The following is a 16,878-nucleotide window of genomic DNA, read 5'->3' as shown; positions in this document are numbered from 1 at the left end:
AAATAGATTTGGGATTTTTATTTATTTCTTAGGTACATTCAAAAACACATTTGACCTGTGTACTTCTACTATCACACATCTTCACATTCTACATTTATTCTCCACCTCTTCCTTTTCACGCCCTTGTGTTAGTTCTTGATGAGTTTGGCGACAGACGTGAAAGCCTGACGCAGGCCGATTCCTTTCAACGCGCTGCATGCTTGAATTTCCCATCGCAGCTGTGTATAGTTGGACAGTCCCAGCTGGTGCGAGATCTGATTTCGAGTGGGTGTCAATGAAAGAAGATAGGGTGCAGAAAAAAGTAGGAATGATACATCTCCATCTTATCTTGCTTTCGTTGTTGTCTATAATCATTTTTGTGCATGCCTCATTACATCCATACATTTGATTACCATTAAAGCGTATTCAACAGACATGGCCACAATTGGGGTAATTTCAGGGTTTCACAATTTTGAAGCCCTTAATTTATATACTTTGTGTGTTGTTTTACTCATTCTAATTTGAAAGGATTTTCTTTAGTTACGGTAAGAATATTATAATCTATCTCTACTTCCTTACACAAAGGTAAAATGGTGTTTAAAATACTTGTGGTACAATTAAAAGTTTTATGATTCACAGTAAACACTTACTGAATTATTTGTCATGAGAAAAATTTAATTTGATCAAATCAAATGCTGCATGTTCAAGCTTAGAGGCTCCACTGTATGTGTAGAATTTTTTTTTTCCTGTGTTTTACCTCTTGCACTGTCATGGCGGTAGGCTGGTCCACCTTGTTGGCGAGAATCATCAACGGAATACCTCGTAACTTTTCTTCACTCAGAACCTTCTTCAATGCCTTCTGGGCCTCAGGCATCCGACTGGGATCGCTGCTGTCAACCATGAAAACCAGAGCTTTGCATTCGTCCAGGTAGAACCTGAAAAAGATGGCAAAAAAAGGAAGAGGAAGCGGCAATCAAAACCAAAGGACAAGATTACCTCCAGTTGGGCCTCATGCTTTTCTGTCCTCCGACATCCCAAACTGTCAATGACGTCCTCTTGTCCACATCGAACGATCCTACATTGAATCCAATGGTTGGTGATGTGTCCATCACCTGCCACGTCACAATCAGATCACAGTCGTGCGCATAAACAAACCACAACGTCCTGTTGGCCAGAGCCTCACCTGTCCAGTCAGCAGTCGAGTCAGCAAAGTCGTCTTTCCCGCAGAGTCCAGACCCATCAAGATCACCTGATTCAATATTGGACATGCACATTAGCTTTGCATTTCATCTCTTATCACTCAAGAGACAGAGTAACCGCAAACGGTATCAGTAAACAAATCCTTACTGCTATTTACGACAACCACTGGATTGATCCTCCTTACCAAGAGGTTCCCTCTAAATTAATTTGAGGTACAGTATCTGGTGGAGCAACCCAAAGCACGCCAAACTTAAGTATTTGACATTGTTTGAGTTCAGCTCAGCTAACCAATCACTTTTCTGCAACTCAGGTGTACCCTGCCGCTTATTGTTTACGAGGTCTAGAGACGCAATCATATCTGACTGACTACAGCCTACAGGTACTTTTTTCTATGGCAGAATGGAATCTTACTTTAAAGTTTGACGTCAGATGCCACCCAAGCCTTCTTTACTCTTAAGTTAATGTAAACATTCCAACATGAACAATAACAAAGTTAAAGTTTGTTCCATTCATACATTTAAATGGCGAGAAAGTGGCGCCTATTTTTTTTATTATTTTTTTTTATTACCTGTTTCAGGGTGGATCCAGGTGTTGGTTCAACATGTTAAGCCTGTAAGTCAACATACCAAATCAAATTGTGTTACCTGTGGATGTTTAGATGACTGAGTTAGACCCATAAGTCCTCTTCTAATCTTTATCCCTTAAACTTCAGAATCCAGACGGTTTCTTGCTAAATAAATGTCTCAACCAAGGAAGGAACACATGACATCACAAACTGGTTTGACTGCATGTTTTTTATGCAAGCAAGCAGCACAAAAACAAACATGATCTTTTCATGCATGTGCCTACGAACAGACCCCCCAAAACTGCTGATGATTTCTCATAACAAAATTAAAACCGGGTGTCAAAAGTACTCATACTCAGTACAGTAGAAGTATAGATATGTGTGTAAAAGTAATTGTAACTTAATCGTGATCCATAGCTTCGTCTCCATAGGTATTTTCTTTTCTTTTGCTGCTGTACTCTCCAGCGGCTTCGCGTACAGTGAAGTAAACTTGATTAGTGTCCAGCGGCTTTAAATATTAATGCTATATTTTGTAAAAGGTTATGGGTAACATAACATCAATTCAAAAAGGTTGGTCAGGATCAATCTATACTAAAGGTGAGGCACCTTTCCTGATAATTTTTTTAATTTGAACAACCTTTGCTCCACAAAAACTAACTTGGATAGCAAAGGAAATTCCCTAAGGAAAAAAAAAAAAAAAAAAAAAAAAAAACAGAATCTGAAAAAATAAATAAATACTCTCTTTAAATTTCAGAGAATATTTGTAAACGGTTGAAGCTGATGTTTTTCAGGCTAGAGATGAGTGGGGAATATTTTGCTTTTAACTTCTCTGAATCTGTTATCATCATTAACGCTCCCTTGTTCACATTGCTCCTGCTGGGGTGCCTGTTTTTTCTGCCTTTACTGAGATCTAAAGACCTAACTATATCTACTTTTTAAAATTATTATTACATTTTTTATGCTGTGAAGTCATTCGTGGAGGCTAATCCTATTTTGACAGAGCAAGAGTGGTGTCAGGAAAAGAAATTTCTTCAGTAATCCCCCGCTAAATTGCGGTCCCGCTATATCGCAGATTTTTTGTGCGTTATTACAGTTGTTACTCTGCTTTTTTATAGACTGCTTCTATCTAATGTTTGTCGTTATCCATTGCTTTTGTATATATAACATAAAGTGATGGATGAGACGTTACCATACAGATACCTGAACAATCTACTAAAGCAGAGTAGTATTTGCACCTCCTTACCTTACCTAACCACTAGTAAACTGTAGGATATTTTAAATCCGGTTGGATTTGAGCATAAATTTTCTCAACATTTTGAAACAATTTTACACGAGCGTAGAGTTTAAATTGTGCTTGTGCATGTGGATGGTTGTTCGTCTTTGTGTGCCCTGTGATTGGCTGGCAACCAGTTCAGGGTGTACCCCGCCTGCTGCCCATAGCCAGCTGAGATAGGCTCCAGCACCCCCCGCGACCCTTGTGAGGAACAAGCGGTTCAGAAAATGGATGGATGGATGGCGCGCAACTTCCAGTCTTGGAGCAGGAGGGGCTGGCGTTGAATGAGGAGGAGCCAATCTCCGGCTATAAAATGGCGGCTCGCCACCACTTTGGCCTTTCTTCCTCCCCAAGTAGCTACCCCTTGTCATCATGGGTTTCGGTGACCTGAAAGCACCCTCCGGTCTCAAAGCGCTGAATGATTTCCTTTCGGACCGCAGCTACATAGAAGGGTCAGTGCAGCTGCGATATTATACACATACGTACAAATCCGGTTAAGAACTAGGGTAGATGGCACAAGAATCACACTGATGTTCCTCGTTACCGGCGGCGCCATTTTGGCTACGCGTGGCTAACAAGTTAGCATTTCAAAGCTGAACGATGAGACTAATAACCTAACGGGAAAGTGTACGGTGGTTAGATGTTCAATCGTATCATATAAACTATCGTTACGATTGGTGCGTTGAGTTTAGGCACGTCGTGCTTTGGGGAAGAAAAAAAGGCGACGCGACTAGGTCACATGCTGGCTAACAGCTAGTGATGAATGCCATTTGTACAGCGTGTCACTAAAGTGAAACATGTCGGCTGAACTGTATATTTTCATTTTCAACGGTGTTTTAATCATGTGGCATATTGACTAAAAACGACTTGAATTATAACTCATAACATCAACATCTTTGATGGTCCTTTGCAAGAATCATGTATATTCGATTGAACAATTCCCCGTTGTTGAATATTTACTCTATGAGCTAGATCAAGGTTTTTTTGTTGTTTTTTTGTTGTTGTTTTTTTAAGATTTTCATTGAACACACGTATTCTATGATACAAACTGGTCTTTCTTTGTGTAATTTTTCAACAAACACTGCACCTCCAAAAATTATTGGCCCATAACATGACCAGTGTAAAATTTAAGTAGTGTAGTAAGCATTTATTACAAGACAGCAGAATTATTCCTATAATACAAAGTGAAATTTTTGTAAACCACCGTAATATTCTGGACAGTTTGAACTATAATGTGGTGCTTTAATGAAGTAGAATAAGAAACTGTACTACAATGACTAGTTAATTGCACAACAAGTTAAATAAAAATTGCACTTAAGCAAATGTTTACGAAGAAACTGCTAAAGTCAAATAAAACAGAACTACACTTTTTATTCTTTTGCCAAGTAAAGGGAGCCTGCCAACCACGAGTGGCACTAGTACTACACTGAGCGTCACCCATCAATAGGATATCCTAAATAAAATAAGTCATGGAGGTCTCAGAACAAAGAGACGACCTTGTATAACATATTTCTATTACATATTTAACCCTTGGGCCCATTCCATTTTATCCTTTAAGCTTGTTCGTGGTGATTTAAAAAAATGTTTTTTTTTGTTTTTTTTTAAATAACTGTACTGTGTTAGTAAAATATGTGCATTGTTTATTTTTAACAATTGAAATTTGTTTGCGCAGTGTAAAGGTTCGCCCCAACAATATATACATTTTCAATGTATTATAAGTACCTTAAATTGCTAGTACAGTCTTTGTACAGCCAACAAAGGATTTCTCCACTTAAAATAAAAAAAAAAATGGCATTGTTTGCTCCACTGGAGTTCACTAAGGCTAAGCGATCAAATGTATCTTATGGAAAATCGAAGAATATTGCATTAAATTGCCAAGAATTGATCATTTTGTGATTTGGTCCAGTAAATGAGAACAAATGAAAACATTTTGTTTTCATGAGGTTCATTTTACTGTAAGAGACTACGACAAAACCAGAAGGTACAATTTCGTTTAAAGAGTCTATTCTTTTATATATTTTGTGGATGCAAATGACCAGCATAGAGCCTTGGGGGTTTATCTCTTGAGGTGAAAAAAATATTAAGTATTTCTTTTTGTGTTCAGGGTTCACGAACACTATGTATAAGTGCCTCCACAACATGTGCTAAATTCTCACTGATGTTAAAAAGCTCAGTGTAAAAACTTAATTGAAACTAATTTACATGTTTACTGTGGAAAATTCGTTTGGAATAAATACTTTGCTTTCCAGGCTTTGTACAGTCTGCTGACAGGACTAAACTCATCTTTACTCTTAGGCATGTGCCATCCCAGGCAGATGTTGCTGTTTTTGAGGCAATCACAGCCCCGCCCCCAGCTGACCTTTGCCATGCCCTCCGTTGGTTCAACCACATCAAGTCCTATCAGAACCAGAAAAGCAGGTGAGAACTGTTGTCGTGCTGACAAAGGCACAAGCTCTCTCGGCCTGAAACCAACCACCTATTTTGTCAGTCTTCCAGGTGTGAAGCAACCTTTGGGGCAGTACGGCCCAGCAGGTGTGGGCGACACCACTGCAGCAGTCGCCGAAAAGGCTGATGATGACGACGACGATGATCTTGATCTGTTTGGCTCTGACGAAGAGGTGAGGACACAAATGTGATGCGAATATAAAAAGGGAATAAGTATACAGACAGTGTTGCTCGGAAGTAAAACTCACCTGCCATCTGTTAATGTTGTAGGAGGATGCAGAGACCGCAAGACTAAAGGAGGAGCGTGTAGCAGCGTACGCTGCCAAGAAAGCAAACAGTAAGTGTTTTTTTGTGTGTTTTTTTTCTTAACTTCAGGCTTCACCAATATAGTGCTGCTTGTATTAAATTTGGACTCTTCATGATGATTATCAATCACCATCTTTCGGCTGACGTGTGATGTACACGATACTTACTCTGACAGAGTCCAAGGCATGGCCTAGTACAACTGTTAAGTTGTTTATGTAGTGTTAACTTCCCTCCCCTCCTCCTCAGAACCTACGCTCATTGCCAAATCGTCTATTCTTTTGGATGTCAAACCTTGGGACGACGAGACCGACATGGCCAAGTTGGAGGAGTGCGTCCGCAGTATTCAAATGGACGGACTCGTCTGGGGACAATGTAAGCAAGTGGCGATGGAAGTGACACGTAGTAGCAGCGGATCTGGATTTCATTTCTCCTCTTGATGATGATTTTATCTCACCATCTTTCGCCTGAAGATGTGATGACACTTTAAAGTATCTGAAACTATTGGTGGAGTTTACTTGGTCTGTAAATTTTGAAGTGAAATAGACATGTTAATCTGTTGGTGTTCTCCCACAGCAAAGCTTGTACCAGTGGGATATGGTATCAAAAAGCTGCAGATCAACTGTGTGGTTGAAGACGATAAAGTGAGTATTGGGTTGTGATGATACGGAAGTAAATACAAATATTAAATGTTTCCTCCCTAAATTGGACCAGTGGTTCTGTAGTTTCTTGCATTAAGTACCACTTCAAAAAAAATTTGACTCTCCAAATACCACCCTAATAACAAACATTAAAATGCAGTAGTAGCTGTGTCTTCTCTTAAAAAAAAAAAAAGGCAAAGGTTTGTACTTATAAGGTGCATTTTTTTTAAGCCACTAACATGAATTTTGACACATACTGTGCTTAATTATAATGTTGGGAGGTAAATACTGAGAAATACTACACTGAGACCTGCTGTTTCTAGACTTTCACTGTAGTTCAAATTTAGTGAGTTTTTACACACTTAATTTTGACAGATGCATGTCTGTATTATGCAGTATATCACAGAACATTTGTGAGGATACCAGCTTCAGATTCATCTGTTTGTTGCAGTTTTGCACACCTACCTATATCAATTTGTTTAACAAAATCTCGATTTATGTCTGTGATTTCTATTTATGTTTGCTTTAGGTGGGCACCGACATTCTGGAGGAGCATATCACTGCATTTGAGGATTTTGTCCAGTCAATGGACGTTGCTGCGTTTAACAAAATCTAAAAAGAAAAAAAATAAAGCACTTGGATAAAATTGATGTTTCTGATTTATTTTTGACACATACAACCTGACCCTGCTGCTTCAATGTTTTGAATGAACAGTGTAAATATGCTTTTCATGGGATGGCATCCAGATAGAGTCACTTTACTGTTGGAGATTCACCTTAACTCCAAAATGAGGTCACTTCTAATTTCGTTTGTGGTTTAAAGCGATGATGTGTATGTCTCTGTTCGGCCTTTTGGTGGCGTTAAAGATGAGCGCAATCGAGTGGCACGCCGCAGAAGAAGAAGCAAAGCGGAAACTGACACGCAAGCCAAAAGCGCGCCACGGAAAATGATTTGGTTCTGTCTGAAAGTAAAGCAGGTAAATAAAATGCTTTTTATATCAGTTGCGCACCAATGTCGTCACGAATACAGCCTATTACAGACTACTGAGGCAAAGGGTCATTTTAAAAGGCGTAACGCCTTTGGAAATTCGTCACGTGATTATCCCAGGCTAACGCGGGTCTGAAGCCTTTGAAAAGAGTTAAAAGAAACGCAACTGCAAAAATACTGAGTGTTGTACCTTACTGAATGTGAGACTGTCAACAGCTGTACAACTGTCAATGTGTTGTCCATGGCTTCTCAAACTTTTTCCGTCCAAGGGTCGTCTTGAAAACGGGGCATTATGAGGACACTCCGCCCTCAAAATCCTACTATGGTAGTGTCAAATCTGCCAATTAATCCCACCTACCGCACCCTAAATGTTAGAATCATCCTTTGGACGTTACAACGACGCAGTAAATTCTTTGTAGCAAAAGTTAAAGCGTTGTCATAGTAACGAAATCCTGCATATTAAAGGCAGGTAATCAAAAGTATACAGATCAATTTGCTGACCCCTATTTAAGAATAAAGCAACATACAATTAAAAGAAAAAAAAATCAAGGGAAACTTGTGCAGAAAGGTTTGTCATTGTTTTCCATGCTACTTTTTTTTTTTTTTTTTTTGCTTTTTTTCTGGCTTTGTTTTATGCCACTGATTCTTAACCTTGTTGGAACTGGGTTCACACGTGCCTTCACCAAACCGGTTGTAAGTGGAACAATAAATTATGATCGTGTTTTTTTTCTTTCAAATTCAATACAGTATGTTTTTTACAACACCATACATGAATGAACCATGTAACAGTTACACACAATCACTGTTAAAAAAAAAACAAAGCATGAATTTGAAACAAAAAGTAACATGAAGTAATTGCTTTAAATAAAAGGTTACTTTTGCTTGCTTTGCTTCAAAAACAAGTTCAGAAATGTGTGGAATCGTGGCAAGTGCCACTCGCCAATCTGTTCCTTTTTTTATGGCTACCGTCCATGGGATGGTAGCCATAAAAGGTATTGCTTTCAATTCCAAGTTACTTTGTAATAAATGGAATGAGCATTCCATTGGCTTTCTGAGCGATAAGAAGGGTATGCTACGAGAAGATGGTACCAAAAGGTTGAGAGCATTGTTGTACAAAAGAAGAGCTGTGGAGGTGGACCAAAAAAATGTCACATTTTATCTTCTCTCAATGAGACGTTGTGAGCTGTCTGCCACAGTGAAAGTATATTACAAAGTAAAGCAGACATAGCAAATTGTGACAACTAATGACAGCATAAATGTAATCTATATTGCAGGATGTGGGCGGAGTCTCAGCCAGGGCCATCCAGATGCACACCATGCAGACCAGGTTACTGCACCTACTGCCGAATCCTCTACAATGACCTAGATCAGGTGGCGTGTGATCTTTTTCTTGTGACCCGTGTCGCGCTAGCTGGGCAATTATTTTGAAAACCGCTTACAGTACACTTAAAGCCTGTATCTCACTAACTGTTGCTTTTTCGGACAGTTTCGTTCAATGTTGCAAAGCCACTTGCCACAAAGTTTCTCAAACCCTCTTTATGCTTTCAAACAGTTTTTCCATGTCACAGCGAACATTGAACAAAGCGGATCGTAAAAGAAACACTCGCTGCGTACGCGCACCCTCGCAAGTCTGTTCCATTCAGTGAGATACAGGCTTAAGGTTTTAATGTGGGCGCTCCGGCTGGGCCACTTAAGGACATTCACAGTTATTGTCATCATGGGGTGTTGTATGTAGAATTTTGAGGGAAAAAAAGATGAATGTTTCATTTTAGTATAAGGCTGTAACATAGCAAAAGGTGGATAAATGCTAAGTTTTCTGTATACGTTCTCTATTATGCTGTTGTCTGTATGTGAAAAGAATCTGATTATTGTTCTCAGCACCTGTCCAGTCTCAGACACTTGGATTGTGTTCAAGCGTCCTCCAGGGGCTCCACAAGTTGTTCCTTTGCTGACAGCAGCCATGCCAAAGGAACTTTATTGGAGAGATTCCTGCAAGATGTCCTGCTGCACCACCCACATTGCTACAATGACACCAGGTAACAAATCCTAAGTTATTCAGGTTGTTTAAACACGTAAAATATTTAATAATAAATTTGGTTCAAGTCCTGTTCATATAGCTGATCATAAACTACTAACCCTGGTTGGATTAAACGGAACAGACCTAAAATGGCTCAGGTCCTATTTGGAGGAGAGGAGTTATTTTGTGACCATTGGAAGTTTTGAATCTGATCGAAATGGAGCCCTGTTTGTGCAACCTGTGTATATATTACCTTTGGGTCAAATGCTTCAGAACGCTAATGTTTGTTATTATGGCTATGCGATGACACACAGCTATATTTATCAATGTCCCTAAATGACAGCAGTTCCTTCAATTAGTTGTTTCACTGTATAGAACAAATTAACAACTGGGTGTTGGGGGTCTTGCTAAACAGCAATTTGGCAACATTTGTTGAGGCATGGGCAGGGAATAATATGCTTATACAACTGAAAAGCTTAAGCTGTCAAATGCTGACTGCCTCCACCTGTCTTAAAAAAAGGAATAAGGAAGTGTACATCTTCTATATTAGGGGTTGATTCACCACTGCCAACGAAGCATATTCCGGTATTGAGCGTGTTTATATGATGGATTGTTCTGTATGTTTGTGTCCATAGACCGTCTCACGCAGACCTCCCATCTGTCTCGACTCCTCTTTTGCCAAGGGAGGAGCTTGATGAAGTCTGTTTTTCTGGCGATGATGACTTGTCATTGGCTACACGTGAACACCTGCCCAGTTCTAACAACGTATCGACTAATCAAGAAGATGCTGACCCTTGTAGTCAGTTAGAGAAGAGACTATCAGTGGGGACAGATCAGGAGAGGCCTTCTTCACATGTGAAAGGGCAGAAGAAGGCAAGGACCATCTACTCAGGGCATATTACAAAGCTCTCAAAACATCAGGCCCCTGTGACCATGCACAGAAAGGCACACAGAAAGACCGCTAGGAGGAAAACCATAAAGTCTGTGACCTCTGGCCTTTCACCTGACGGTCCACATCCAGGAACATGCCCCCTGCCTCTCTCTGTGCCACAGCCTTGGCACAGCTGGCAGAAAGAGCGCCGGGCAGCATTCAAAGAGGAGATCTTCTCAGCGCCATACGGTGACCTTGTGGACCAAACTATTGAGGAGGTTGGTCAAAATGTTTTGTCTTGTGAGTAGTAGGGTTGCAAAAGTTGACAAATGTTTGTTAGATTTTCCGAGAAATTTCCATGAGATGTTAATATAGGTTATAGGGAATTAAGGTAATGCAGTGAGTCCTTGTGATTCTCTCCAAACCCCACAATTTTTTTGCAGAATTTTTTTTGTCTTGCACATTAACAACATATAAGACAAATATGAGTCATGACATTCAAACATTGAATTCCTTGCCACAAAAAAAAGATAATTTTACTCTGTTTTAAAGTTAAACAAAGGCTAAAGGACAAAGTATTGTAAAACAGTAAAATGTTCTGCCTGTAATTCATATTTTTATTGTTCTAAGCATTAAGGGACCAAAAAAATGTATTTTATTTATTGTATATATTTTTTTAATCTACTCGCCAAATATTGTAATCGCCATCAGCCTAAAAAAAAAGTCCTTATCGGTCGGGCCCTACTTAACTGCTCCATGTCTCCCCCCCACTCCATCAGCATCGTATCCGTAGCTTGGCTGTACCTTGAATTTTAGCACACAACACAAAGCAAAAAAAAAAAACAATATACCAATGGCTCTTAATGAATTGGTGCACTTGTAAGTCAAGGTACACATGTATGGTTGTTCTAAGTAGGCTTACGCTAAAATATATACTATAATTGTATGTTCCCAATTAAGAGGTAACCTTAAATTTGGAAAAATCCTTGTTCATTCACATTCATTCCCAAATATTCCCATTACCGTAATTACCATAGAACTTACAACTACAACAAGAGACAGACAACTGGAGAGGGCTTCCTTCTTGGCAGCTTGAAATGGAGTTTATATAATTTTTCTCTTTGAGCTGCCGTGTTTTTCCTCTTCCCCCAAATCTCTTATTGATGTGAACGCTTTGTGTCCGTGTCGGTCTCCAGGTTATCCAAACATGTTGTCATAGTGACAGTTTGGCTTCCTTCCCGCTTGAGGAGACGGACAGCTTTCACATCAGTCTGCCTCATTCTCTTCAAACACAGAGTGACTGGGACTCACTTGGACAGGTGAGCGGAGAAGAGAGGTGTTGGGGGTGGGGGATGTCCGCTTTATATGTTTTAACCTTAGTGTATTCTTCTGACAGACAAATGTAAGACACCTTTTATTAAGACATCTGGGAACTTTTTAAATTGTGAAAAAACAAACAATTTCTCCACTAACATAAAGAATGTGTTTCCAGTTGGACACATGTGTCCCGCTGGTCCAGACACAGGTGAGGGACTTGAGCCATCTGACTGATGTTCAAGTGGATTTGAAGGACCAGGTGTACTCCCACAAGCTTGAATCCGCCCTGCACAGTAAGAAACGTGCAGTCCAACACAGAGTATTGGGGACTGTGCCGAGAGAAGTGCCAAAAGATTTGCCAGAGTCCTTCAGGGGAAAGACATGGTCCCAGATCGAAGAGGAAGATGAGAAGAAGGTTGATGACTTGGTCCGACAGTTCAGACAAGATCGTTTTGTCTGCTACTTCGACAGCGAATCGCTCGCCAGGTCAAATAACTTTTTAGTAACATCTCTGAAAATATGCTGCATCATATTTCTCATTTTAAAGTAAATGTTATGTGTTCATCTTAACTTGGCTGAGGACTCCAGCTTCTTCCTACTATATATTCCCAAATATGCATGTTAGGTTAATTGTAGACTCTAAAATTGATCATTGGGGTGAGTGAGAATTGTTGTCTGTCTGTATGTGGCTACGTGGATATTTTTGACTTAGTGTTTTATGATTATGATTTACTGCAATAACCTTTAATATGTATGGTTTACTCAATATCATGGCATCTTTTACCTACAAGGTGTGGTACCAGGAGCAAAACTGTAAACGGACCTGATCAGACAGTGGCTGATTCAGGCATCGGCGTCTTTCCTTTACTGGACCACATTGAGGAAGAAGTGCCAAGAAGGAGGGATTTCAGAATGGCATCCAGGTGCCAGGTAAGGAAGATAGGAACATCTGCAAATAGTTACAGGGGGCAAATGTCTTTCAAGTAGAAGTGTAAAAAAACAAAACACGGGTAAAGTCCTTAAAAGTAAGAAAATACAAACTCTGAGTACAAAAATAAAAATTGTTTACTGTTGTATACATCGTTGGAAGAAAGAAGAAACACGAGATAAATACTCAAGCAATGAAACCTGAAAAATCTTCTTTGTAACAATATTTGTACAAAGAGGTGGAAAATGTGTGGTAAATTTCCATGTGGACGGATAGAAACTAAACTGTAGAATTCTGGACATAATAAGCTTAAATATACTGTAAACATTTTGTTTTGCCATAAGTAGACACCCATGCAAAATAATACAGTGAAATAGACATTTCAACACATTTATGAGTAGAACCTGATTAGGCTTTAAATATTTTACTGAACAATCAGTTCTTTCTTTCATCGGAAGAACAAAACCATGAATGTTGAGTTCACTAGACTCATTCCTCTGACCCAACCCTCTCAAAAATGAACAGAAATCCACCCAAAAATACAAACAATGTCTCATTCAAAACATGAAATGAAAAGCACTCATTTTCTTTCAAAAATAGTTAAGATGTGATGGAGGAATGGGCCGTGCCTGTGAGGCTGATAATAATATTGGATTTTTCATTATAGTTGGTAGCCTATTTTTTATTTGTTTTGACTTTTTTTTTTTTTAATGCAGTTAGTTTTAATTTTAAACACTTTTTTTGTAATCAAATGTTTCATTTTAGTTTTTGTTTTAGTATTCATTTTTAGATTTTTTTTTTTTTTTTTTTTTTAGCTAAATGTAGTATTTGTCAAATACAAGATTTCATTTTTTTAATTGTCATGACTGACTCATCACTGTTTCTTGTTTTTTTTTTATATATATATATATATAAAATATGATATAGAGTGCTATTTTTCTAGTTTATTCCTCTTGATTCACATAAATTCCCGTTAATTCTCATACTGACAAGTTTCCATCTTGAACTAATTCCTGGAATTTTGCAACCCTTCCTTCCTTCCCACAACAGCAAATAGTTTTGCTTACTGAAATGTCCCCCCCCCCCAGGTTGTCAAAGTGAGTCACGCCACTCAGACCGTCCGCTTCGTCATCCCGACTGTCTGTCAACCAGACCTAGAGGCCACGCCCACTAATGTCAATCCAGGAAATCGACATGGAGCGGAAAAGACTTCGGAGACGCGATGGTCTCGCCTCCCGGCCTCGTACTCACCCATCATCACACCGCTGCAGTCGAGCACGTCTCTGGTCTACCTTCTCTGCTCCCCTACTTTTCCTGCTACCACCTACACACCCGCCGAAAGTCCCACCCCCAAACGCAGTAGGAAAAAGCAGCGCCCACCTGACTTTCACAGGTTGGAGGTAAAATACAAACAATTTCCCCTGCGCTTTTATGACCACCGCAGCAATCGCATCATCAAGAACCCACCCAAAGGTTTCAAGGTGAGTAGAAACTCTACTCGCTCCAACCCTTTGCCATCGTGTGTACGTCAACTGTTCCGAAGTCTGAGCCCGGACCTGAACACGGAGAGGTGTTCTGGCGAGGGTGCTTCGGATTCTACCAGGGTCAAAAGTCAGAGGCTGTCGAGCGCTCCCAGCACAGACTCTGTGCAGACTCATAAACGCGAAACCTTTCTTGAGGTGCATCAAAGTAGGTCAGAGGAGACAAGAACAGGGGGAGAAGAAAGGCGAAGTGCCCCCAAGAAGAGAGTGCGAGTTCAGACCACACATTCACCACCTGTGAGACGTGGACTCCGGCAAAAGGACTCTACACCTCTGTCCGCTACAGTGCCAACCCTCCGGCGAGGGAGGTCTCTGAGGGCAAGGGGCTGTGAAAAGACACCAAAGTAGCACATTTGTTACAATGTCAACATTTACACCGGGATTACACCGCATGCGTGTGCGTTGTGGATCCACTCCGTGCCAGCAGCGGAGCCGATTCGTTTACATTCTACCAGCTTGTTCACATTACACCGGAGCACGTCGGACGGATACTTATTTTCATTTGCCGGATGACACATCCGGCAAATGGCAAAGTAGCAGTCAAGACTGAGCAGATCCGCAACGCGCACGCATGCGGCGTAATCCCGGGGTTAGGGACCATTTGAAAATAAAAAGGGATTTAAAAAAACTGTCTTTGTGGTCGCTCATTTACATGACATAACAGAACAGAAAAAAAATATTATTGAAATGAGGACATTCAGGAGTACATCTCGTTCATGGATGGATGGATGGATGAATAGATGAATAGATAGATAGAAAGAAAGAAAATCCCACTTGACATTGGTCCTGGGGACAGAAAGTGCCTTTGACGCATTTGCGTAAACCTTCTCCGTCTAGATCGGGATTTGTCTCACAGTGTCTACCAGATAGAGTAAAGAATCTCCAACGTGTTCTGCAGCCTCAATAAGCACCAACGCCTTATCACCTGGTCAAAGAAAATGAAAAAGAAAAAACAATGTGACTTAAATTGAGGCTATTTTGCAGTCTCATTGTAAAGTTAGAGTAAAAATACTAAATTGCTGCTGTAGTAAAGTATAATTGCCACATGTCCGTACTCTGTTTCTGGCAACTATCATTGTGAGTTCACTATAAGTAAAATCTTAATTACTCATTAAAAATAATAAAATCAGAAGAAATCTTTCATTGACGTAATACCTGGAGCACAAACCAAAAGAGAAATGTCACTCTAATATTGTGCTTTAAAAAACATACAGCAGTAATGTAACCAGAACATACAGAATTGAACAATTTTTGCAACATTTTTTGCTTCAGTTTGGTAGACATTGTGCTGTTCCTGGTGTGTGTGTGTGTGTGTGTGCGCGCACCTTGGCCACATGGGGGTACTATAATACAGACATGGATATACTGAACATGGAAATGGTCACTTGAGTAAGCAGCAGTAAAATTATCATTCTTTGAAGAGGATAAAGATTTACCTGTAAATATTGTTTTACATCAGTGGCATCTGCCCTTATAGTGGCCGGTAACTAATTAATATTCAGGTATTTCTGTAACCTTTAGCAACTCTTATGTTCCCACATAAAAGCCCACTTGCAGTTCTATGTTTCAAATAGTTTCATTTGATGCACAAAATGAGAATTGTGGCTCACAAACTCAAATCCACTTATTTCAAGCCTTGAGATAAAGTTTCAAGTCTCAAAATGAGTGGCTGGTGCAGGGCCATATCTAGTTATTTGGGGCCAAAACTCAGCAAAACCACAGACCCCACACCCGTGTACTTTAGTTTAATTTGGACAAAAGGCGAGTGGTGTAATTTTGGCCACTTTGCCTTGTTTTGAAATCAGTTACAATTATCTGACAGCATAGCCTACTAAAATTTACCAGTAAAGATTTGTTTCTTTCGTTATTGTTTCTCATCAATTAAAAAGTCTGAATTTGAAACAATTCCTGAGCTAGCAAAACTTTTTTTTGTCTCCTTCCTAGTTAGCTGGTCTAAGCCTGTAAACACACAACCATGAACCTACTGTATTAGGTTGCATGATAAAGTGCTAGCTGCTCAAGTGAAGTTGCACAATTAAGGGCTATTAAAGCCATTGTTTTCTGTTATTTGTACTCAAGTATAGCTTTCAGGTAATTTACCAACAGGGAAAGAACTTAGGTCTTACCTGCTTGTTTGTCCTTCCCCCTGTCAGTCCCTAAGGCACTTATTAGTCGGTCCACAGTCTGTTGCAGCAACTCTTCTGGACTACAAGTTCCATGACCCTGTTCATCAACCATGTCTTCCTCTAGGACAACTCCTTGTTGACTCAACTGACAAAAATGGCTGTTACCTACACAATTCACCTCCTCGTAGTGGCTGTCATGTGACCGAGCAATATCCTGGTTTATTGTTGGGGGTGGAGTTTCCTCTTTCTCACGCCACTCATCGTCTGTCTTCAACATGAATTCTTCTTCGGCATTCATATCTTCATCCATGCATGACTCCACATCAGAGGTTGGTGTCGTGTTTTCGTTCTCCATCTCATTCTGATGTTGCGGCATATCATTGGCATTTTGCTGTAGTTCCAGCTTGTTCAGTGTCTGAAAAATGGAAATACACATAGGTAAAGGTGAACACTGAAAGGGTTGCCTACCACAGAAAGTTGACCTCCACAGGTGGGGCATGCGTGACTTGCCTCAAATCAGACTTAATTACCAATTTTAGTGCTTGGGTCTCAACTTGTTTGTCTGGGTATTCATGGGACTTTGCTTAACCTGACTTGACAAGTCTACGCATACCGTAGATCTCTCAATGTAGCGCCCTATCTATTTCATTGAAAAGGAGCTCCTGCAGATGTCAAACTTATTGAG

The 16,878-nt window shown here is 39.9% G+C and overlaps 4 protein-coding genes across 12 annotated transcripts in view; 2 read left to right on the top strand and 2 right to left on the bottom strand.

Annotated features, from left to right (window-relative positions):
• Nucleotides 1-3: 3 nt before the first annotated feature.
• On the bottom strand, nt 4-2,454 carry arl11 (ADP-ribosylation factor-like 11). 2 transcript variants are annotated; one of them, XM_077514335.1, is made up of 5 exons: nt 1,748-2,454; nt 1,163-1,228; nt 976-1,091; nt 737-914; nt 4-254 (listed from the first exon to the last, which is right to left on the bottom strand). In XM_077514335.1, the coding sequence occupies exons 2-5, from the start codon at nt 1,217-1,219 to the stop codon at nt 129-131; spliced, it is 477 nt and encodes a 158-aa protein (XP_077370461.1). In that variant the 5' UTR covers nt 1,220-1,228; nt 1,748-2,454; the 3' UTR covers nt 4-128. The 2 variants fall into 2 exon arrangements, with proteins under 2 accessions (XP_077370461.1, XP_077370460.1); XM_077514334.1 differs by having other exon boundaries at nt 1,824-2,452.
• An 847-nt stretch (nt 2,455-3,301) lies between these two features.
• Nucleotides 3,302-7,056, top strand: eef1b2 (eukaryotic translation elongation factor 1 beta 2). Its single transcript, XM_077514333.1, has 7 exons — nt 3,302-3,469; nt 5,313-5,435; nt 5,506-5,635; nt 5,733-5,799; nt 6,015-6,140; nt 6,342-6,409; nt 6,936-7,056. Exons 1-7 carry the CDS (start codon nt 3,390-3,392, stop codon nt 7,020-7,022), a joined length of 681 nt encoding a protein of 226 aa, XP_077370459.1. The 5' UTR covers nt 3,302-3,389; the 3' UTR covers nt 7,023-7,056.
• Nucleotides 7,057-7,246: 190 nt separating this feature from the next.
• Nucleotides 7,247-16,878, top strand: part of zdbf2 (zinc finger, DBF-type containing 2) — a 15,265-nt gene continuing 5,633 nt past the window's right edge. For 4 of the 7 annotated variants that reach the window (XR_013282467.1, XR_013282468.1, XR_013282466.1 and 1 more), the window contains exons 1-8: nt 7,247-7,382; nt 8,668-8,764; nt 9,272-9,429; nt 10,046-10,559; nt 11,478-11,600; nt 11,774-12,084; nt 12,390-12,528; nt 13,615-16,522. Coding sequence is in view for 1 of the 7 variants with exons in the window: in XM_077514324.1 (XP_077370450.1) it covers nt 8,669-8,764; nt 9,272-9,429; nt 10,046-10,559; nt 11,478-11,600; nt 11,774-12,084; nt 12,390-12,528; nt 13,615-14,415 (2,142 nt within the window). In the remaining 6 variants the exon portion in view is untranslated. Of the gene's footprint in view, nt 7,383-7,539; nt 7,719-7,832; nt 7,962-8,667; nt 8,765-9,271; nt 9,430-10,045; nt 10,560-11,477; nt 11,601-11,773; nt 12,085-12,389; nt 12,529-13,614; nt 16,586-16,878 lie in introns of those variants that run through there. The other 3 variants (XM_077514324.1, XR_013282471.1, XR_013282470.1) reach the window with 3 other exon arrangements.
• dytn (dystrotelin) overlaps nt 12,646-16,878 on the bottom strand; it is a 19,392-nt gene continuing 15,159 nt past the window's right edge. For both annotated transcript variants that reach the window (XM_077514325.1, XM_077514326.1), the window contains 2 exons: nt 16,194-16,608; nt 12,646-14,992 (listed from right to left, as the gene is read on the bottom strand). In XM_077514325.1, coding sequence (XP_077370451.1) covers nt 14,901-14,992; nt 16,194-16,608 — 507 coding nt within the window. In that variant the 3' untranslated portion in view covers nt 12,646-14,900. The remainder of the gene's footprint in view (nt 14,993-16,193; nt 16,609-16,878) is intronic.

The sequence above is a fragment of the Festucalex cinctus genome, chromosome 2 (assembly GCF_051991245.1).
Source record: "Festucalex cinctus isolate MCC-2025b chromosome 2, RoL_Fcin_1.0, whole genome shotgun sequence".
NCBI lineage: Eukaryota > Metazoa > Chordata > Actinopteri > Syngnathiformes > Syngnathidae > Festucalex > Festucalex cinctus.
Note: the sequence above shows the minus strand (reverse complement) of the source record. Positions and strands in the feature narration are given on the sequence as shown.